This window comes from Rutidosis leptorrhynchoides, chromosome 5 (genome assembly GCF_046630445.1).
Source record: "Rutidosis leptorrhynchoides isolate AG116_Rl617_1_P2 chromosome 5, CSIRO_AGI_Rlap_v1, whole genome shotgun sequence".
NCBI lineage: Eukaryota > Viridiplantae > Streptophyta > Magnoliopsida > Asterales > Asteraceae > Rutidosis > Rutidosis leptorrhynchoides.
The window spans coordinates 309,023,417-309,047,541 of NC_092337.1; the positions used below are offsets into that span (position 1 = coordinate 309,023,417).

Consider the following 24,125-nt stretch of genomic DNA (forward strand, 5'->3'; position numbering starts at 1 on the left):
TGAGCCAAAATCTATTGATAAGGTGTTAAATACAGAATTACATGACAAACCAAAAGCAAACATCTATGTTCATGAAGTAGCCCATGATTTTAATCCTAAGGATCATTTCGATTGAGATGATAATGAAGATTTTGTCGAAAGTGTTAATAATACCAACGTCTCCAAACTATGGCAAGCAATAGAATAGGTTAGCGGGTATGTGTTATGGAGAAATTGAAACCTAAAAGCTTTTGAGAAGAAGAATTGGAATGTCCCAATGGCGTTAAATGAAATTTAAGCAAAAAGTTTTCTTTAAATAACATCGCAGTCGAAAATATGCATCTCGATTGGAACACGTGGTTCGTCCAACCAAGAGTATACGATGATCATGGCTAAACACTACCGATCACAATTACTCGAAGAATACTCCTACTCGAATTCGTAGATTCTGGCTGAAGTTTAGTCCTCTAAAGTTTTAAGAAAACTTTCATTTTATGTCAATTCGTATGTATTTCATTTTCTCAACGCGACTTTGATCGTATCTCCTGTATCACCAACACTTGATGAATAAAAAAATAGCTCTTTGCTTTTTAAAAAAATAAAAAAAAAAACAAATTGTGCATCAATGTGTATAAAATTATGAGTAATTTTTTTTTTTTCTTCGGCTAATTCGAACAGGGAAAATCTCTTAGACTTATGCTTATGATATCCTATAACATCTGGAAAATTTTAATTAGTCATGTTATATGTCAGAGTTCGTTTTTTCTTTCTCTTTTTTCTTTGGAAAAACAAACAAATACTATATAACAAAAGATCTTTCATCAGCGATGGATGAAAGTTTCGCTTGATTCATAGCATTTCATTTCACTGACCATCAAACTTATTTAAAGGAGAAACAAATATACAGGGATAAATTTGAAGACAGTGTATTATATACACAAGTTTAAGATGTGTCTACACTTGAATAATACTCGTACAAGATTTCATGTTCATATACCGATTAACCATTTGATCAACGCTTAATATTCAAATCGCTAGGTTACTATACGATTTCATAAGGTGCAGCTCATGGAGCTTACATAAAGAGATGTGTTACCCTTGTTGCTTCTGCTCCTTCACCGAATCCAACGTCATAATGCAGCACCTTAGACTTTTCTCTTGCATCTATTTAATCACATTAGACACACAAAAAAGAAGGAAGATATAAGTATAAAAACATAAGGTACCGATATAATGTACCTTATATGACCAACTACATAACTTTAAATCCTCAAGTGACCACAAAATTGTTCATATAACAACTTACCTGAATTGTTGATATTATTTTCAGATGCTCAAAACATTCTTCTAGCAACAACTTTTCTTGAGTTATTACTACATCCGCTAGCTCTGAAAGCATGTCACAAGCCTATTTCAAGTTGTTTACAATAATAAACCATAAGATATCATGCATAATGTCTATGCAAATAAAAATGTTACACTTTTAATGCTTATAATTTACATTCGTATGCAGGGGTACATTTTGTACCTAGAAAATAACTTACCACTGGAGAAAAGGGGGATAACATGGATTTGATTGTTTCAGCCAAATGTAATGTGTGTTGAAAAGAGACGTTGTTGATTCAAGATCCACCTATATGAAGATTTTGGGAGAGCGATTAACTCATTAATCACGAACATATATTTATATTTATGGATTAAGATTCTTGAATGAATATAACATTTTCAAACAAAAGTTGAATAAACTTGTTAACACACCTTAGCTCCTTCAATAAGGGGTATCATACAAACAACAGCATGTAAAGAATATTTCATTATGGAAATATCCACATTGTGCCTACTTTCATTTTCTCCCCATGCCTCTAATATTTTCATCTACACAAACAATTTATCACGAGTTACAATCTTCTCTAATAACAATCGAGTTGTATTGTACGAGATTTACTCACTTGAGAATGCAAAACCAAATTAAGCTTCATTTCTAGTTTCTCACTTGAGAATGCAAAACCAAATTAAGCTTCATTTCTAGTTTCTCCTTCTGTAACTGCAGTTTTTTCTGCACCACTGACTGTCGCAATTTCGCCGTACTTAAACTTGCATTAATCAGGTCATGCTACAATGAAAAAGTAAGTATTATTGTTATCATTTATTCTTGTTTTTAAGCATATCAAGTTACTAAAATATGAATTTTTTGTATTTACTAATATGTTTTACTATGGTCAAACATAACAAATTAATCAATCACTTTTCTGGATCGTTTTTGCAACCTCTAGATAAATCGATGGTCATACTATTTCAATAAGAATTTTCTACTCATACTCCTAACTATTATAGAATATTCTAGACACTAATTCCACATTAACATGTTACTTGTTATGGGATATATGTTAACCTATATATAATGCATCTTGTACTCACTTTATATCAATAAATTGTATCATATATATTATATTCATAATTCCATATATATATATATATATATATATATATATATATATATATATATATATATATATATATATATATATATATTCATCATTTTATTCTATATATACTATATTCATAATTGTATATGATATCATATTCATAACGATCTAAATCATTATTTTTTTATTGAAGACAAAATCTCTTAGCAAAATAATCACCGGTCTCTGGTTAATAATCAGTGATTCAGATGGATCTTGTGTATTGTTTGTTGTTTTCTTCTTTCCAAACAAATTGGTTAAACATTAAGGGGGTGTTTGGTAGAATTAGCTGGAGCTGGAAGTTGGAGCTGAAGCTTGAAAATTAAGTTCTACATTTTTAAACTATGTGAGAAGAGATTAAAAAATAAGCTATAGAAATTACAATAAGCTCTACTTTTTTGGTGTACCAAACAAAGCTTAAATATCATAAGCTCTTCAAAACTATAAGCTGTACCTTTTTAAACTACTATATGCTCTATATTTGTGTCATCCAAACACACCATAAACCATAAAAAAATTTTAGTGGGCAAATATTTTCTTTTACCAAATTTTTTTTTTTTTTTTTTTTTTTTTTTGGCAAAAAACTAGATCAAAGAAGATCTAACTACTTACAATCAAAGAACGAGAACACAACTACAAACTAAACAAAGAAATCGAGCAACCTAAAAACCTCAGCAAAACCAACTAACTTTACCAGTTTTATCGATCTTGGTTATAATTGAACAAATGTTAAAAACCATTAACAGGCAATTTCATAAAAATGATTTTATTAATAATACTCATACTAAATTCAAGACTCCGGATGTAAGACCCAAGTTTGAATTGTATATAATGTGTATATATATATATATATGTATACTGGCGACCCTCATTTTCAGCATTGGGCTGCGGCGCGGACTAAAGGCCCGCTACGCGGCTGGGGTCTGATGGGCCAGCCTTCTTCTTTTGAAATATTTTAATGGGACTTTTTGGTAATTTCACATGGGGGACGAATTTAAAGCCCCAAGATCAGGTCTAGATCATCATTTACTCCATTATCAACTACCTCTTCCTTTCCACTTCAATTCTAGAGAGAGAGAAGGTTTTTAGTGTGAGAAAGCTTAAATCAAAGGTGAAGAAGCTTGATTCGGGTCAAAGCGCGTGTTTTAAAGTTGTTCATCTAGTCTCTAGCTACGTTTTGATTGTGGTGGTATGTCCTAATCTTGACTTTCTTCACTTTGATTTGTTTAAGGGTTAGGGTTTGGGTCAAAGATGAACATAAAACCCATTTGTTAGTGATTTGGGGGTTTTTGGGTAAGATTGGGTCATAAAGACCCAAGAGTGACTATCCTAGGTTTTTAAAGCGATAAATTGTGTGTATTGGTCGAAATTGCACTATGGGTCGAAATGGAACTAGGATGGTGAGTGAGTTGGTTGACCAACTCGATTATGTGATTATTATATACATAATGTAATAGGTACATTACATTGAAGGTTGCGAGCTTGGCTTAACATTCACCGAAGGCGTTAAGGTGAGTGGAATAATTATATGTGTATGTATATAATGTATTATTTTGTATGCTATGTCATAATCCACGGAGCCAGAAGTGCCGTAGTATGTGCGAGTGTGCTATGATGTGAACCACGGAGCCGGTGGCATCATGGTACGTGTATTGTAGTGTGAACCACAGAGCCGGTAGCACTAAGGTACGGGTGTTGTAGTGTGAACCACGGAGCCGGTAGCGCTATAGCACGAGTGTTGAGGTGTGAACCACGGAGCCGGTATCGCCTCAACGAGAGTATGACTTGAGTTACGATGTGAACCATGGAGCCGGTAGCATCATGATAATGCGTATGGTGTGAACCACAGAGCCGGTAGCACCATGTTGTGTATGTATTGTAGTGTAGCATATTATATTGTGTGGCGTATATGCTATTGTTTATGCTAGTTGCGGTACTGGAGGTTATTAGCTTTATACTTGGAGTTAGTATGCTAATTTTATATTGCTAGCACGTATGCGGTATGTGAGTAAGTGTTTGCAAGTAGGTATATTATATATGTATGTGTATAATTATTGCACTCACTAAGCGTTTTGCTTACCCTCTCGTTGTTTACATTTTTAGGCTCCGACGTGGACAAGGGCAAGGGTATATGTTTGGACTAGCGATCTCCCTACATGATTATGCTAAAGATTTGCTTTTGAAGTTCGAGCTAAGATTGGGTAGTTTAACCCCAAACACCATGCTCGGGTTATTGTTTGGCATTTAAACTTGTCGGTCGAAACTTATATTTTGATTTGTAAATGAGCGAATGATGCTCGGTGTTCGAATACTTGGATTGGGGTCTTAAAACTTGTTAACTCTATTAGTTGGGTGATGGAAGGCCCTTTGAATCAATGGTTGTTGTTTAATATCAAATTCGGACCTTGTGTAAAATATTTTAAGTAAGAATCGGCAACATAGGTGAGCCGCGGGTTAAAGGAGGTTTTAGATGTCGAGGGTTTTAGGTGGTTCAAACCATCTTTGACCTTGATAAGCCGCGCCGCGGCCAGATGAACCGCATCGCGGGTTAAGCCTGACAGGCTTTGCCTGTCCAATTTTAAAAAAAAAACAAAAATATTTTGTGACGTTTAACGGGTTGGGTCGTTACACCGGAAAATCCCCCAAATCTAGAGTAAACTAACGATCATCATCAATTTCAATTTTCAATTTCAAAATACAAATAGAAAAAAAACTGACGTCGGTTAACCCCAAAACCGTTATCCCCAAAATGAGTGCCGGTAAATATTTTACTGATTCCGTTGAATATGAAGATGAAGATGAAGATCACAATAAAGAATCACAATCGCAGTCTGATACTGGCATGATAGGTTCTGTAATCGCCAACATTGTTAGATTACCATATTATTTTGGCAGAATTAGTGGCCGTGAAATGTTTCTTGTTCGTGACCAATGAATCGGTTCACTTTGAATGCGGCACTTAGGATGTTTAATACTCAAAAAGTACAAGTTAGGCACATTAAAAATTAGGTAGTTATTGTTCTTGCCCCTTTAATTGATTGTAGTCTGATTCATATAAGTTCAAAAAACCCCTTGTTATGTTGGTGTTTTTGCGAAGATGTATACATTTCAAACTGTGAAAGCTGTTTTTTGGCAAACTAGATTGCCTTTGTTTGTGAAAGAAAAGCGATCAAATTCACACAATAGATGCAACATAAAACTACCATAACACAAGAAGTACATCATACTGCATTTATAACAAACAAAGCCATTACGATGTCGATGGTGAAAGGACCCGTCCTAATCCACCTGGACGAAGTCATCAACATTTGATCCCATTGCGATGATCGGCTCCAAGTAATGTCCTTATATTGAGCAAATGCACAGCGGAAGACTTAATTCGTACTTGAGAATAAACATGCTTTAAAGTGTCAACCAAAAGGTTGGTGAGTTCATAGGTTTATCATAACAATCATTTCAATATGTTAATAGACCACAAGATTTCATAATCATAAACATAATACACTCGCAAGTGTATGTAAAGCATTCTAAGTGGTTGAGCACTTGGTAACCATACTTAACATTTAATCAACGTCGCATATTCCCTTTATTATGAAATCTCACTACACCGTACCAAGTGTAGTCACCAAAACGAAGTACTGTGCAACCGTTGAATACTGGTCGTCCAGTCCGATTGGGGTTGTCAGGCCCGATAGATCTATCAACAGGATTCGCGTTTACAATACCCATGTAAATAGTAGTTACCAAGCTACAGGGAAATATGCCAGTGGTACAACTTAACGTAGAATATATTTTTAAGTACTTGTGTCTATTTTGTAAACATTTATAAAAGCAGCGCATGTATTCTCAGCCCAAAAATATATACTGCAAAAGCAATTAAAAAGGGAGCAAATGAAACTCACTTTTGCCTTGAAGGTATTTAATTCGACTTGGTCTCCGATAGATATCACAAACCTAACCATATATATAATATATCAACATATTTTCTTTTTAAGTAATCGTTACATATATATATACTTTTAATAGTTTTAATATTTTCTTAGTTCGTAGTTAGCAGTCCGATGTTAGTGGTCCACAATTAGTTGCTTAAATAAAATAAATAAAGACCCCATCGTATTCGTATTGATCAGAATTAATCTCGACCCATGGTACCATATTGTCAAATGACGTGTTGCGTACATAAAGTACCGTGTTGTCAAATGACGTGTTGCGTACAATCATGAGGTCTTATGATTAATCTTCTCGTATTGTTTACGGGTAGTCCTGAAATATATAAAATCAAATCATAAGTAATTATATATAAAATATCATATTAATTAGAAAAGATATGATTAATTTACTTTTTCTCCAAATATTTTCGTAGCTAAACTAGCTTCGGATACCCAATCTTGTTTTAGTCGTAGTTTCTTCATTAAAACTCCGTTTTTGTTGGTTCAACTTGCCACTTCCTTGGATCGAGTCAAATTTTAAGAATATGAATTGAAAATACCTTAATTTTTATTCAAAATCATAGGTTATAGGTCAAACTTTGGTGAAACTTATGAAAGTGATCATTTTCCATTATAAAAACAACATTTAATGATCATTTTTCTAAAAATACTTACACTTTGAGTTAAACCATGAAATTTTTATGTGTTAACATATTCATAAGAAATATCATTTTTCCAGAACATGGACTTTCAATTCAAAGTTCAAGATGGTTTTTAATTATCCAACCCAAAACAGCCACCGGTTGCACTCCGATGACGTAGATTCAGTTTTTAAGATGTTCTTTGTAAAACCAAGTTATATCTTGTTAGGTTAGCATATCATTATGATATATTATAGGTCTTGAAGTGTTTTAAAAGTCAAGTTAGAAGGATCTATTTAGTTTGCGAACAAGTTTGAAATCATTCAAACTATGTTCCTGTTGTTAAAATTTTATACCACAAAATAAGATAGCTATATGAATATGAATTGAATAAGATTATGAACAAGGTTACTACCTCAAGTTACTTGGACAAAGTTACTGCAAAATATAAAAAATAATCTTGGAATCAAAGAGTGGTGAAGTTAGATCAAAAGGTTGGAAGTAAACTTCTTCAAATGGGTGGTTATTTTGATATGTTCTTGAAAGAGTTTTCTTATGGTGTTTAAGGCTTGTAATTGAAGCTAAATGATGGGGAAAATGTTTGGAGATGATCAAGTATGAAGTTAGGAGTATTTTGAGAGAGAAATGAGGGTGTAGTTATGAGAAAATGGAGTGAAGAAATGGTGTTCATTTATAAAAACGTTTTTAGTTTATAAAGAAAGAAAAGGATTCCTAATTTTGTTTTCTTACTAATAATTCATACTACTTGACAAATTCTAGTTACCTCATATCTAGGGCAGTAATAATGTTGATTAGGATGTTGATTTGATGTGTATATACTAATAGTAAATATGTATAGAAGCTGGGTATGATACGGGTACATATAGCCTAGATATACGTATAGAAATCTTGAGGAAACGGAACGAGAATTCAAATATAGCTATCTTTTATGAATATACTTATATTGTTTTATGTATTTAAGTCCTTAAAAGTGATTAAATACATTATATATACGATACATGTATAAGCATTATAGATTATAAGTATATATATCAAAGAATGTTACGTATAGTTATCGTTTTGAAAACTTAAGTTAGTAGTTTCAAAATATACTTATAACTCATTGTCATTAGTACACAATGAGATGTTAAACCATCCTTAGATCATGTTAAATATATATAAATACATATATATACACAAACGTATAATTATCGTATGTTATATAGTTCGTGATATCATCGGTCATATTGGACGGTCAAACGTTGTGTAAAACTCTTTTCAAAAACACAAGTCTCAACAATTTGGATTGCTTATCATGTTGGTATGGTTTAATTTATGTAAATATTAATCTCATAATTATAATTTGGTCAGAAAAATTCCGGGTCATTACAGTACCTACCCGTTAAAGAAATTTCGTCCCCGAAATTTGATAGAGGTTGTTATGGATAACAATAAGAAGGTTTTTGAAATGTCCCGTTCTTATTGATTAAAAACGTTCCATATTAATTGATTTCGTTGTGAGGTTTTGACCTCTATATGAGACGTTTTTCAAAGACTGCATTCATTTTAAAACAAACCATAACCTTTATTTCATCAATAAAGGTTTAAAAAGTTTTACGTAGATTATCAAATAATGATAATCTAAAATATCCTGTTTACACACGACCATTACATAATGGTTTACAATACAAATATGTTACAACAAAATAAGTTTCTTGAATGCAGTTTTTACACAATATCATACAAGCATGGACTCCAAATCTCGTCCTTATTTAAGTATGCGACAGCGGAAGCTCTTAATAATCACCTGAGAATAAACATGCTTAAAACGTCAACAAAAATGTTGGTGAGTTATAGGTTTAACCTATATATATCAAATCGTAACAATAGACCACAAGATTTCATATTTCAATACACATCCCATACATAGAGATAAAAATCATTCATATGGTGAACACCTGGTAACCGACAATTACAAGATGCATATATAAGAATATCCCCATCATTCCGGGAAACCCTTCGGATATGATATAAATTTCGAAGTACTAAAGCATCCGGTACTGAAAGGACCCGTTCATATACATTATAAACGATTCACAATAGTTGATTACATCGCGAGGTATTTGACCTCTATATGATACGTTTTACAAACATTGCATTCGTTTTTAAAAGACAAACTTTCTTTACATCAAAAATTGGCGGCATGCATACCATTTCATATTACATCCAACTATAATTGACTTAATATTAATCTTGATGAACTCAACGACTCGAATGCAACGTCTTTCAAAGTATGTCATGAATGACTCCAGGTAATATCCTTAAAATGAGCTAATGCACAGCGGAAGATTTCTTTAATACCTGAGAATAAACATGCTTTAAAGTGTCAACCAAAAGGTTGGTGAGTTCATTAGTTTATCATAATCCATCATTTCCGTAATAGTAATAGACCACAAGATTTCAGTTTCTATAAATATCCGTACACTCGCAAGTGTATAAAAGTATTCTATAAGTTGTAGGCACCCGGTAACAAGCCTTAACGTTCATGTTTTACCCTCTGAAGTACACCAGATCAGGTGTGTTTAAAATAACCTCGAAGTACTAAAGCATCCCATAGTCAGGATGGGGTTTGTCAGGCCCAATAGATCTATCTTTAGAATTCGCGCCTACCGTACATAGACAAGTAGTTTAATGTTACCAAGCTAAGGGTATATTTCTGGTTTAAACCCACGTAGAATTAGTTTTAGTACTTGTGCCTATTTCGTAAAACATTTATAAAAACAGCGCATGTATTCTCAGTCCCAAAAATATATATAAAAGGGATCAAATGAAACTCACAATACTGTATTTCGTAGCAATTATGTATATGACGGCACTGAACAAGTGCAGGGTTTGTCTCGGATTCACGAACCTATATTAAGTATATATATTTATATGTTGGTCAATATCTGTCTAAGAATTTAGGTCAAGTCGTAGTGTATCACAATCCTAATGCTCGAGACCGACATTGAAAAGTCAACAAAAGTCAACTTGACCCAAAATGACTTTCAAAATCTAGATATGTTTATTATATAACTTATATATAGTAGTTTTATATATTTAAATATATTTATCAGATCTTATTATACTAAATAATACAAGTCATTTATTAATAAATAAAAATTTATATTAAAATTCATATATGATAAAAATATACTTTTATATATCTCAAGTAATAAAATTTATAAAATTCACTTAATATCATAAAAATATAGTGGTATGTATTATTAATGTAATTACATTACGTGTGGTAAAAATATCTTTGTACGCATATTTATTTGATAAAATAATATTGATAATAATAATAATGATAAAAATAATAAAATGACAGTTTCAATAAAAATATTAATTTTTAGTAATAAAGATAATTTTAGTAATAACATCAACTGATAACAGTTATAATAATCGTTTTAATAATAATATTAAAATTAATGATAATTCAGTTGACCATATCTTTTAATCCGTTCATCGAAACCACACGATTTCTAAATGAAAAGTTATTAATTTTTTTCTTCAGCTTTTCAACGACATGCATATCATATAACTTATCTCAGTAGCATATGTATCAAATTCGTGATTTATCATAAACTATTTAACGACGAAACTAAGCATACAAACATGCATAATCATATATACTCGAGCACTAGTCAGGGATACACTATTAATATATAAAAGATAAGATATGAATGCTCACGTATCAATATTGTGATTCAATATTGCAGGAAAGTACGTAGACGCAATAAAAATGATAAACGTTAGGTTGACCTCACGAGCAATACCCTCGATCAATACCCATAACCTTCATAGCTATAACCCATAATTTCCTTAGCTATATCCCATTTGAAAACTTATTTTGAAATCGTCTGAATATAACTCCGTCGTAGTATTTTATGTATACTAATAATATCTTGAAATAGTACTAAGTAAATATATATATATATATATATATATATATATATATATATATATATATATATATATATATATGTAATTCCATTGAGAGAGTTTAGAGAAATATATTTTCAAGTTTCTATGAAATAATGAAATCTATTGAATTCTATTTATAATAGATTTTTGAATTATTAAAGTGAATTATTAAAGTATGAATTATTAAAGTGAATTATTAAAGTATGAATTATTAAAGTGAATTATTAAAGTATGAATTATTACAGTGAATTATTAAAGTATGAATTATCAAAGTGAATTATTAAAGTATGAATTATTAAAGTGAATTATTAAAGTATGAATTATTAAAGTGAATTATTAAAGTATGAATTATTAAAGTTAAAGTAAAGTAAAAGTAAAGTAAATGTAAAGTTAAAGTATAGTAAAAGTATAAAACTATGTACGTATAATACGCGTATAAAAATATATAATATTAATTTAAATCGTTATATATATTTAATAAAATAAAATATAAATATCGTTATCTTTATCATACTGGTTAAGTAATGAGTTGTCAAAAAGAATAGATTTCTTAAATCACAGTGGACCTTATAACATAGGCCCGTAATCATATCATAATGTATCTGATAATTCAATCATTTGATATTATCTCTTAATTCTGTTGATAAATATATCGAAACAAATATGTTCATGTAAAGTATCATATATCTAATACTTTGTTAATGTTTTCAGTTAATATTATATATTATATATACATATCTATATACACATAATTGTTCGTGAATCGTCGAACACGGTCAAAGGGTAATTGATTACATGAATGTAGTTCCAAACTTTTTAAGATTCAACATTACAAATTCTGCTTATCGTGTCGGAAACATATAAAGGTTAAGTTTAAATTTGGTCGGAAATTTTCGGGTCGTCACAGTACCTACCCGTTAAAGAAATTTCGTCCCGAAATTTGATCGAGGTCGTCATGGCTAACTATAAAAATGTTTTCATGATGAATATGAGTTGATAAATAGAGTTTTATCATCATTGAGTAATATAGATAAAATAATTTGATTACGCGAAGAGTATAAGTGAAGCTATCGCAAGAGAGTGAAATGAGTAAACGTATATTCGTTTTAACCGATGACGTAGTTATGATTGATTTTCGGAATTCATGGGATTTAAAAAAAATCTTTGCAATAAGATTTGGTTCTTCGGCGATTAAGGAAATCAGGATCTTCTTTGATTAAATGCGATAATCTGTCTCGATTTCTCTGTCTGATATTTTACTATAATTCCACCCCCTTCGTTTCTTTATTTCCACATCTCACACCTTCTAGTCTTTCTCCCCAATTCATACTTTAAAGCATTCGTTAATATGCTTCATCCAGTATTGATTCTTGATATACTCTTAACTTTCATATATGTCATTCTTCTTTTTCATCTACCACCGGAGAAAGTTATTTTCTTCTACCATTACCTTGGGGTTATTGTGTTTTTCATTCTCTCGTGTCTTTATATTGCTATACGCATTGATATACACGGTTTGTAATTTCGGGGTTGTTATCGGGCTTTATATTCTCCATTATATTTCGGAGCTTCATGCTTTCGTTTTCTCTTTCCGACCTTAAGTCAAGCGGATAATGGTCCAGAATTCGTAGATATGAATTTTTGGATGAACATAGTTAATGTTCCAAGAAGAAAATCGTAATGGTACGATCTTGATTTGGAAAATTACCAGAATATCCGAAAATATAGAGCTATCAAGATGATATGTTCTTAATATGTTTGGAAATTGGGTAGAATGTAAGAGTCGTGTAAACAGTACATGATGACGGTATGTTCTGTGAATCATCACGTTCCATTAGAAACTCAGCATGACTTACTGTAATATAATCACGTTGATCAAGTGTCATTATATTATAAAAACTCATGCTTCAGTTCCCAATACTACTTCAAAAACATTCCTATTTTAAATTCAATTTTTTTTTTTTTAGAATTTAGAAACTAACACAGTTTCTTTTTATGTTGTAACGCAGATATTGCGAAGAGATAAAAGATTTTAGATAAGAATAGTTGTGAAAATATCTTCAGGAATATCGAAGATATTATAATAAAAGATACGATAATATGGATGATGAAGAAGATTTGTCTGTGAAGGTTTAGAATAAGAAGTAAGTTGTTTGCTAACGATTTCAGTAGACACTGAATCATTTGGATCCTTTGAAGGCAGGTTTAGTCTTTGTGATTTGTCCACAGCCTCCTTCATGGTCTGCTCAATCCGTTTTCCAGTTTCAAACCTTATCTTTTTCTCAGCTTTACCACCATACTATTCTTTATCATCAAACTTTTGACTGTTAAAGTCGTTTACAGTTTTTGCTGCTTCATCAGCATTTTTCCAATTTCGAAGAACTAGTTCATGGTTTGGGATGTTTTTCAGAAAATTCACATTCGAAGTATGTAAGTCTAGGAGATAGACGTTATATGTATAACTTTTGACGTAAAATTGTCGCGAAATTCAAAATACTGATTGCTAATTCCCATTAGTTGGTGTGACAATTATTGTTACAGGATGTAGGTGAGTACATGATAGGGTTTTAATGAATAAGTATAGTGGCTTTTCGGAGAGGCTTAAGTCGAAGGTTAATGAAGTTGTTGATAAGTTTACTGCTAATGTGGCGAGATATGAAAGGTTCCCCGGTAACAATGATGAAGGGGTAATTGTTATAATAAGGTTTATTCGTATAAACAAATGAAGGTGATTTGCTGCAGCTGTGACAAAACTGTCTATTTTGGAAAGAGATTGAAAAATTATATTTGGTAATAAATATCAAAGGATCTGACATGGATACGTGTTAAACTATAACTTTGGTTTCGAGAGCTTTTCAGATGCATGACAGTGGGTAATATGTGGTTGGATCATCATCTCGCATGTCTTTAGGAATTTCGAAGTGTTTGAACACATATTGTAATTGTTAATATACATATGATGTTCTAAGATTTTGAATGATACAAATATTTTTGTGAGTTCCATGAATAGATATGAGGTTCTAGGACAGTTTTGAAGTCAAAGTATAGTTTTGAAAGATGTAGGAATCTAAGAGTGACGATTTCAGTTATATCTTGAATCGAATTCTGAGATTTCAAAATCAGAATATGTAATTAGATTGAATGAGTATGGTTGTTTTGATTTTTATAAAAGAATGTATATTGTTGTGAAAGTAGGGAGTATAATGGATGATTTGCTGAATCAGATTCGAAGAATGTAACATATTAATTGTGAATTTATATATCTCTCGGGTATTACCTACCCGTTAAAAAAAAATTCATAATTAATATTTTGTACAAAAGAATTTTATTACAGTCTTTATGGAAATATATATGTGTATATTTATTCAGATGTAATATTGATTTAATGAGTTAATATTAAATTAAACTCATTTGATTTATGGTTAAGGCGAGGATAGATAATTTCTAAACTTTAGAAATTACATAATCGCCGTAGAATGTTTCCCCAATGAAGTTATGAATCAATACTTCATCGTTGTGGTATTCCTTGGTATCAACATGGCGTATGACGTCAATGCTCGTGGGACAGATTGTGAAGTTGAGGTTTGCGATGCGGTTGTTGTTGGTGGTGGTAATGGTACTGTTGATGTTGTTGATGGTGGTACTGGTTATGCTGTTGGTGCTGCTGCTGGTGTTTGTAACCTTTGCACCATATTCTCCAAAGCTACTACCCGAGCGCGAAGCTCGTTGACTTCTTCTATTACACCGGGGTAATTGTCGGTTCGGACGAGCGGATAAATAAGATCTAGAATTTGGTGTAGTATACAATCATGACGAGATACTCTGGAAATGAGAGAGAAAATGGTGTTTCGGACATGTTCGCCGGTAAGTGCTTCAGGTTCATTGCCAAGAGGGCAATGTGGTGGATGAAAGGGATCGCCTTCTTCTTGTCTCCAATGGTTAAGTAGATTACGAACCCATCCCCAATTCATCCAGAATAGATGATGGCTAATTGGTTGATTCATTCCGGTCACGCTGCTTTCGGAGCTCATGTGGAAATCCATATCGGCATAGCTGTCGGAATCCGAGGAACTCGAACTGGTTGAGGGATCCATCTTGTATGATCAGGGAAAGAATTTTTTTGGTATGAAATAGATTGTAGAATTTAGATTTGGTATTCTTCAATACATAATTTACATATGTATATATAATACCAAAATCCCATAAATTACGGAGGAATCTTTGAAAGATGTCAGTCAAAGTTCACAGTAACAGATATGCTAAGATAAGAATTCGTCTATATACTGTTATGCAATAAATGTAGGAAAACGCGTCTAGACTTAAGAATGATAAGCACGCAATTTCCTAAGGATGGTAAGTAGATGATTTCCGACTAAAAATGATAAGCAAAAATTTTGACATGCAGATACGGTCGAAGTCCAGACTCACTAATGCATCTTAACAACTATCAGTTAGACACACTAATGCAAGACCTGGTTCGCTAAGACCACCGCTCTGATACCAACTGAAAGGACCCGTTCATATACATTATAAACGATTCACAATAGTTGATTACATCGCGAGGTATTTGACCTCTATATGATACGTTTTACAAACATTGCATTCGTTTTTAAAAGACAAACTTTCTTTACATCAAAAATTGGCAGCATGCATACCATTTCATATTACATCCAACTATAATTGACTTAATATTAATCTTGATGAACTCAACGACTCGAATGCAACGTGTTTCAAAGTATGTCATGAATGACTCCAGGTAATATCCTTAAAATGAGCTAATGCACAGCGGAAGATTTCTTTAATACCTGAGAATAAACATGCTTTAAAGTGTCAACCAAAAGGTTGGTGAGTTCATTAGTTTATCATAATCCATCATTTCCGTAATAGTAATAGACCACAAGATTTCAGTTTCTATAAATATCCGTACACTCGCAAGTGTATAAAAGTATTCTATAAGTTGTAGGCACCCGGTAACAAGCCTTAACGTTCATGTTTTATCCTCTGAAGTACACCAGATCAGGTGTGTTTAAAATAACCTCGAAGTACTAAAGCATCCCATAGTCAGGATGGGGTTTGTCAGGCCCAATAGATCTATCTTTAGGATTCGCGCCTACCGTACATAGACAAGTAGTTTAATGTTACCAAGCTAAGGGTATATTTCTGGTTTAAACCCACGTAGAATTAGTTTTAGTACTTGTGCCTATTTCGTAAAACATTTATAAAAACAGCGCAAGTATTCTCAGTCCCAAAAATATATATAAAAGGGAGCAAATGAAACTCACAATACTGTATTTCGTAGCAATTATGTATATAACGGCACTAAACAAGTGCAGGGTTTGTCTCGGATTCACGAACCTATATTAAGTATATATATTTATATGTTGGTCAATATCTGTCTAACAATTTAGGTCAAGTCGTAGTGTATCACAATCCTAATGCTCGAGACCGACATGCAAAAGTCAACAAAAGTCAACTTGACCCAAAATGACTTTCAAAATCTAGATATGTTTATTATATAACTTATATATAGTAGTTTTATATATTTAAATATATTTATCAGATCTTATTATACTAAATAATACAAGTCATTTATTAATAAATAAAAATTTATATTAAAATTCATATATGATAAAAATATACTTTTATATATCTCAAGTAATAAAATTTATAAAATTCACTTAATATCATAAAAATATAGTGGTATGTATTATTAATGTAATTACATTACGTGTGGTAAAAATATCTTTGTACGCATATTTATTTGATAAAATAATATTGATAATAATAATAATGATAAAAATAATAAAATGACAGTTTCAATAAAAATATTAATTTTTAGTAATAAAGATAATTTTAGTAATAACATCAACTGATAACAGTTATAATAATCGTTTTAATAATAATATTAAAATTAATGATAATTCAGTTGACCATATCTTTTAATCCGTTCATCGAAACCACACGATTTCTAAATGAAAAGTTATTAATTTTTTTCTTCAGCTTTTCAACGATATGCATATCATATAACTTATCTCAGTAGCATATGTATCAAATTCGTGATTTATCATAAACTATTTAACGACGAAACTAAGCATACAAACATGCATAATCATATATACTCGAGCACTAGTTAGGGATACACTATTAATATATAAAAGATAAGATATGAATGCTCACGTATCAATATTGTGATTCAATATTGCAGGAAAGTACGTAGACGCAACAAAAATGATAAACGTTAGGTTGACCTCACGAGCAATACCCTCGATCAATACCCATAACCTTCATAGCTATAACCCATAATTTCCTTAGCTATATCCCATTTGAAAACTTATTTTGAAATCGTCTGAATATAACTCCGTCGTAGTATTTTATGTATACTAATAATATCTTGAAATAGTACTAAGTAAATATATATATATATATGTAATTCGATTGAGAGAGTTTAGAGAAATATATTTTCAAGTTTCTATGAAATAATGAAACCTATTGAATTCTATTTATAATAGATTTTTGAATTATTAAAGTGAATTATTAAAGTATGAATTATTAAAGTGAATTATTAAAGTATGAATTATTAAAGTGAATTATTAAAGTATGAATTATTACAGTGAATTATTAAAGTATGAATTATCAAAGTGAATTATTAAAGTATGAATTATTAAAGTGAATTATTAAAGTATGAATTATTAAAGTGAATTATTAAAGTATGAATTATTAAAGTTAAAGTAAAGTAAAAGTAAAGTAAATGTAAAGTTAAAGTATAGTAAAAGTATAAAACTATGTACGTATAATACGCGTATAAAAATATATAATATTAATTTAAATCGTTATATATATTTAATAAAATAAAATATAAATATCGTTATCTTTATCATACTGGTTAAGTAATGAGTTGTCAAAAAGAATAGATTTCTTAAATCACAGTGGACCTTATAACATAGGCCCGTAATCATATCATAATGTATCTGATAATTCAATCATTTGATATTATCTCTTAATTCTGTTGATAAATATATCGAAACAAATATGTTCATGTCAAGTATCATATATCTAATACTTTGTTAATGTTTTCAGTTAATATTATATATTATATATACATATCTATATACACATAATTGTTCGTGAATCGTCGAACACGGTCAAAGGGTAATTGATTACATGAATGTAGTTCCAAACTTTTTAAGATTCAACATTACAAATTCTGCTTATCGTGTCGGAAACATATAAAGGTTAAGTTTAAATTTGGTCGGAAATTTCCGGGTCGTCACAGTACCTACCCGTTAAAGAAATTTCGTCCCGAAATTTGATCGAGGTCGTCATGGCTAACTATAAAAATGTTTTCATGATGAATATGAGTTGATAAATAGAGTTTTATCATCATTGAGTAATATAGATAAAATAATTTAATTACGCGAAGAGTATAAGTGAAGCTATCGCAAGAGAGTGAAATGAGTAAACGTATATTCGTTTTAACCGATGACGTAGTTATGATTGATTTTCGGAATTCATGGGATTTAAAGAAAATCTTTGCAATAAGATTTGGTTCTTCGGCGATTAAGGAAATTAGGATCTTCTTTGATTAAATGCGATAATCTGTCTCGATTTCTCTGTCTGATATTTTACTATAATTCCACCCCCTTCGTTTCTTTATTTCCACATCTCACACCTTCTAGTCTTTCTCCCCAATTCATACTTTAAAGCATTCGTTAATATGTTTCATCCAGTATTAATTCTTGATATACTCTTAACTTTCATATATGTCATTCTTCTTTTTCATCTACCACCGGAGAAAGTTATTTTCTTCTACCATTACCTTGGGGTTATTGTGTTTTTCATTCTCCCGTGTCTTTATATTGCTATACGCATTGATATACACGGTTTGTAATTTCGGGGTTGTTATCGGGCTTTATATTCTCCATTATATTTCGGAGCTTCATGCTTTCGTTTTCTCTTTCCGACCTTAAGTCAAGCGGATAATGGTCCAGAATTCGTAGATATGAATTTTTGGATGAACATAGTTAATGTTCCAAGAAGAAAATCGTAATGGCACGATCTTAATTTGGAAAATGACCAGAATATCCAAAAATATAGAGCTATCAAGATGATATGTTCTTAATATGTTTGGAAATTGGGTAGAATGTAAGAGTCGTGTAAACAGTACATGATGACGGTATGTTCTGTGAATCATCACGTTCCATTAGAAACTCAGCATGACTTACTGTAATATAATCATGTTGATCAAGTGTCATTATATTATAAAAACTCATGCTTCAGTTCCCAATACTACTTTAAAAACATTCCTATTTTAAATTCAATTTTTTTTTTTTTTAGAATTTAGAAACTAACACAGTTTCTTTTTATGTTGTAACGCAGATATTGCGAAGAGATAAAAGATTTCAGATAAGAATAGTTGTGAAAATATCTTCAGGAATATCGAAGATATTATAATAAAAGATACGATAATATGGATGATGAAGAAGATTTGTCTGTGAAGGTTTAGAATAAGAAGTAAGTTGTTTGCTAACGATTTCAGTAGACACTGAATCATTTGGATCCTTTGAAGGCAGGTTTAGTCTTTGTGATTTGTCCACAGCCTCCTTCATGGTCTGCTCAATCCGTTTTCCAGTTTCAAACCTTCTCTTTTTCTCAGCTTTACCACCATACTATTCTTTATCATCAAACTTTTGACTGTTAAAGTCGTTTACAGTTTTTGCTGCTTCATCAGCATTTTTCCAATTTCGAAGAACTAGTTCATGGTTTGGGATGTTTTTCAGAAAATTCACATTCGAAGTATGTAAGTCTAGGAGATAGACGTTATATGTATAACTTTTGACGTAAAATTGTCGCGAAATTCAAAATACTGATTGCTAATTCCCAGTAGTTGGTGTGACAATTATTGTTACAGGATGTAGGTGAGTACATGATGGGGTTTTAATGAATAAGTATAGTGGCTTTTCGGAGAGGCTTAAGTCGAAGGTTAATGAAGTTGTTGATAAGTTTACTGCTAATGTGGCGAGATATGAAAGGTTCCCCGGTAACAATGATGAAGGGGTAATTGTTATAATAAGGTTTATTCGTATAAACAAATGAAGGTGATTTGCTGCAGCTGTGACAAAACTGTCTATTTTGGAAAGAGATTGAAAAATTATATTTGGTAATAAATATCAAAGGATCTGACATGGATACGTGTTAAACTATAACTTTGGTTTCGAGAGCTTTTCAGATGCATGACAGTGGGTAATATGTGGTTGGATCATCATCTCGCATGTCTTTAGGAATTTCGAAGTGTTTGAACACATATTGTAATTGTTAATATACATATGATGTTCTAAGATTTTGAATGATACAAATATTTTTGTGAGTTCCATGAATAGAAATGAGGTTCTAGGACAGTTTTGAAGTCAAAGTATAGTTTTGAAAGATGTGGGAATCTAAGAGTGACGATTTCAGTTATATCTTGAATCGAATTCTGAGATTTCAAAATCAGAATATGTAATTAGATTTTGAATGAGTATGGTTGTTTTGATTTTTATAAAAGAATGTATATTGTTGTGAAAGTAGGGAGTATAATGGATGATTTGCTGAATCAGATTCGAAGAATACGCGTATAAAAATATATAATATTAATTTAAATCGTTATATATATTTAATAAAATAAAATATAAATATCGTTATCTTTATCATACTGGTTAAGTAATGAGTTGTCAAAAAGAATAGATTTCTTAAATCACAGTGGACCTTATAACATAGGCCCGTAATCATATCATAATGTATCTGATAATTCAATCATTTGATATTATCTCTTAATTCTGTCGATAAATATATCGAAACAAATATGTTCATGTAAAGTATCATATATCTAATACTTTGTTAATGTTTTCAGTTAATATTATATATTATATATACATATCTATATACACATAATTGTTCGTGAATCGTCGAACACGGTCAAAGGGTAATTGATTACATGAATGTAGTTCCAAACTTTTTAAGATTCAACATTACAAATTCTGCTTATCGTGTCGGAAACATATAAAGGTTAAGTTTAAATTTGGTCGGAAATTTCCGGGTCGTCACAGGTACTTTGGATGGGGTTTGTTAGGCCCAATAGATCTATCTTTAGGATTCGCGTCAATTAGGGTGTCTGTTCCCTAATTCTTAGATTACCAGACTTAATAAAAAGGGGCATATTCGATTTCGATAATTCAACCATAGAATGTAGTTTCACGTACTTGTGTCTATTTTGTAAATCATTTATAAAACCTGCATGTATTCTCATCCCAAAAATATTAGATTTTAAAAGTGGGACTATAACTCACTTTCACAGATTTTTACTTCGTCGAGAAGTAAGACTTGGGCACTGGTTGATTCACGAACCTATAACAATATATACATATATATCAAAGTATGTTTAAAATATATTTACAACACTTTTAATATATTTTGATGTTTTAAGTTTATTAAGTCAGCTGTCCTCGTTAGTAACCTACAACTAGTTGTCCACAGTTAGATGTACAGAAATAAATCGATAAATATTATCTTGAATCAATCCACGACCCAGTGTATACGTATCTCAGTATTGATCACAACTCAAACTATATATATTTTGGAATCAACCTCAACCCTGTATAGCTAACTCCAACATTCACATATAGAGTGTCTATGGTTGTTCCGAAATATATATAGATGTGTCGACATGATAGGTTGAAACGTTGTATACGTGTCTATGGTATCTCAAGATTACATAATATACAATACAAGTTGATTAAGTTATGGTTGGAATAGATTTGTTACCAATTTTCACGTAGCTAAAATGAGAAAAATTATCCAATCTTGTTTTACCCATAACTTCTTCATTTTAAATCAGTTTTGAGTGAATCAAATTGCTATGGTTTCATATTGAACTCTATGTTATGAATCTAAACAGAAAAAGTATAGGTTTATAGTCGGAAAAATAAGTTACAAGTCGTTTTTGTAAAGGTAGTCATTTCAGTCGAAAGAACGACGTCTAGATGACCATTTTAGAAAACATACTTCCACTTTGAGTTTAACCATAATTTTTGGATATAGTTTCATGTTCATAATAAAAATCATTTTCTAAGAATAACAACTTTTAAATCAAAGTTTATCATAGTTTTTAATTAACTAACCCAAAACAGCCCGCGGTGTTACTACGACGGCGTAAATCCGGTTTTACGGTGTTTTTCGTGTTTCCAGGTTTTAAATCATTAAGTTAGCATATCATATAGATATAGAACATGTGTTTAGTTGATTTTAAAAGTCAAGTTAGAAGGATTAACTTTTGTTTGCGAACAAGTTTAGAATTAACTAAACTATGTTCTAGTGATTACAAGTTTAAACCTTCGAATAAGATAGCTTTATATGTATGAATCGAATGATGTTATGAATATCATTACTACCTTAATTTCCTTGGATAAACCTACTGGAAAAGAGAAAAATGGATCTAGCTTCAATGGATCCTTGGATGGCTCGAAGTTCTTGAAGCAGAATCATGACACGAAAACAAGTTCAAGTAAGATCATCACTTGAAATAAGATTGTTATAGTTATAGAAATTGAACCAAAGTTTGAATATGATTATTACCTTGTATTAGAATGATAAACTACTGTAAGAAACAAAGATTTCTTGAGGTTGAATGATCACCTTACAAGATTGGAAGTGAGCTAGCAAACTTGAAAGTATTCTTGATTTTATGAAACTAGAACTTTTGGAATTTATGAAGAACACTTAGAACTTGAAGATAGAACTTGAGAGAGATCAATTAGATGAAGAAAATTGAAGAATGAAAGTGTTTGTAGGTGTTTTTGGTCGTTGGTGTATGGATTAGATATAAAGGATATGTAATTTTGTTTTCATGTAAATAAGTCATGAATGATTACTCATATTTTTGTAATTTTATGAGATATTTCATGCTAGTTGCCAAATGATGGTTCCCACATGTGTTAGGTGACTCACATGGGCTGCTAAGAGCTGATCATTGGAGTGTATATACCAATAGTACATACATCTAAAAGCTGTGTATTGTACGAGTACGAATACGGGTGCATACGAGTAGAATTGTTGATGAAACTGAACGAGGATGTAATTGTAAGCATTTTTGTTAAGTAGAAGTATTTTGATAAGTGTATTGAAGTCTTTCAAAAGTGTATAAATACATATTAAAACACTACATGTATATACATTTTAACTGAGTCGTTAAGTCATCGTTAGTCGCTACATGTAAATGTTGTTTTGAAACCTTTAGGTTAACGATCTTGTTAAATGTTGTTAACCCAATGTTTATAATATCAAAAGAGATTTTAAATTATTATATTATCATGATATTATGATGTACGAATATCTCTTAATATGATATATATACATTAAATGTCGTTACAACGATAATCGTTACATATATGTCTCGTTTCAAAATTATTAAGTTAGTAGTCTTGTTTTTACATATGTAGTTCATTGTTAATATACTTAATGATATGTTTAATTATCATAATATAATTTTAACTATATATATAACCATATATATGTCATCATATAGTTTTTACAAGTTTTAACGTTCGTGAATCACCGGTCAACTTAGGTGGTCAATTGTCTATATGAAACCTATTTCAATTAATCAAGTCTTAACAAGTTTGATTGCTTAACATGTTGGAAACATTTAATCATGTAAATATCAATCTCAATTAATATATATAAACATGGAAAAGTTCGGGTCACTACAGTACCTACCCGTTAAATAAATTTCGTCCCGAAATTTTAAGCTGTTGAAGGTGTTGACGAATCTTCTGGAAATAGATGCGGGTATTTCTTCTTCATCTGATCTTCACTCTCCCAGGTGAACTCGGGTCCTCTACGAGCATTCCATCGAACCTTAACAATTGGTATCTTGTTTTGCTTAAGTCTTTTAACCTCACGATCCATTATTTCGACGGGTTCTTCGATGAATTGGAGTTTTTCGTTGATTTGGATTTCATCTAACGGAATAGTGAGATCTTCTTTAGCAAAACATTTCTTCAAATTTGAGACGTGGAAAGTGTTATGTACAGCCGCGAGTTGTTGAGGTAACTCAAGTCGGTAAGCTACTGGTCCGACACGATCAATAATCTTGAATGGTTCAATATACCTTG

General features: G+C 31.1%; 1 protein-coding gene across 1 annotated transcript in view; it reads right to left on the reverse strand.

Moving 5' to 3' along the window:
* Positions 1 to 492: 492 nt before the first annotated feature.
* LOC139849484 (QWRF motif-containing protein 3-like) overlaps positions 493 to 24,125 on the reverse strand; it is a 41,316-nt gene continuing 17,683 nt past the window's right edge. Inside the window, exons 2-6 of the mRNA XM_071839139.1 lie at positions 1,973 to 2,092; positions 1,738 to 1,854; positions 1,286 to 1,387; positions 1,076 to 1,143; positions 493 to 565 (exon numbers count right to left, since the gene is read on the reverse strand). Of these exons, the coding sequence (XP_071695240.1) occupies positions 493 to 565; positions 1,076 to 1,143; positions 1,286 to 1,387; positions 1,738 to 1,854; positions 1,973 to 2,092 (480 nt within the window). The remainder of the gene's footprint in view (positions 566 to 1,075; positions 1,144 to 1,285; positions 1,388 to 1,737; positions 1,855 to 1,972; positions 2,093 to 24,125) is intronic.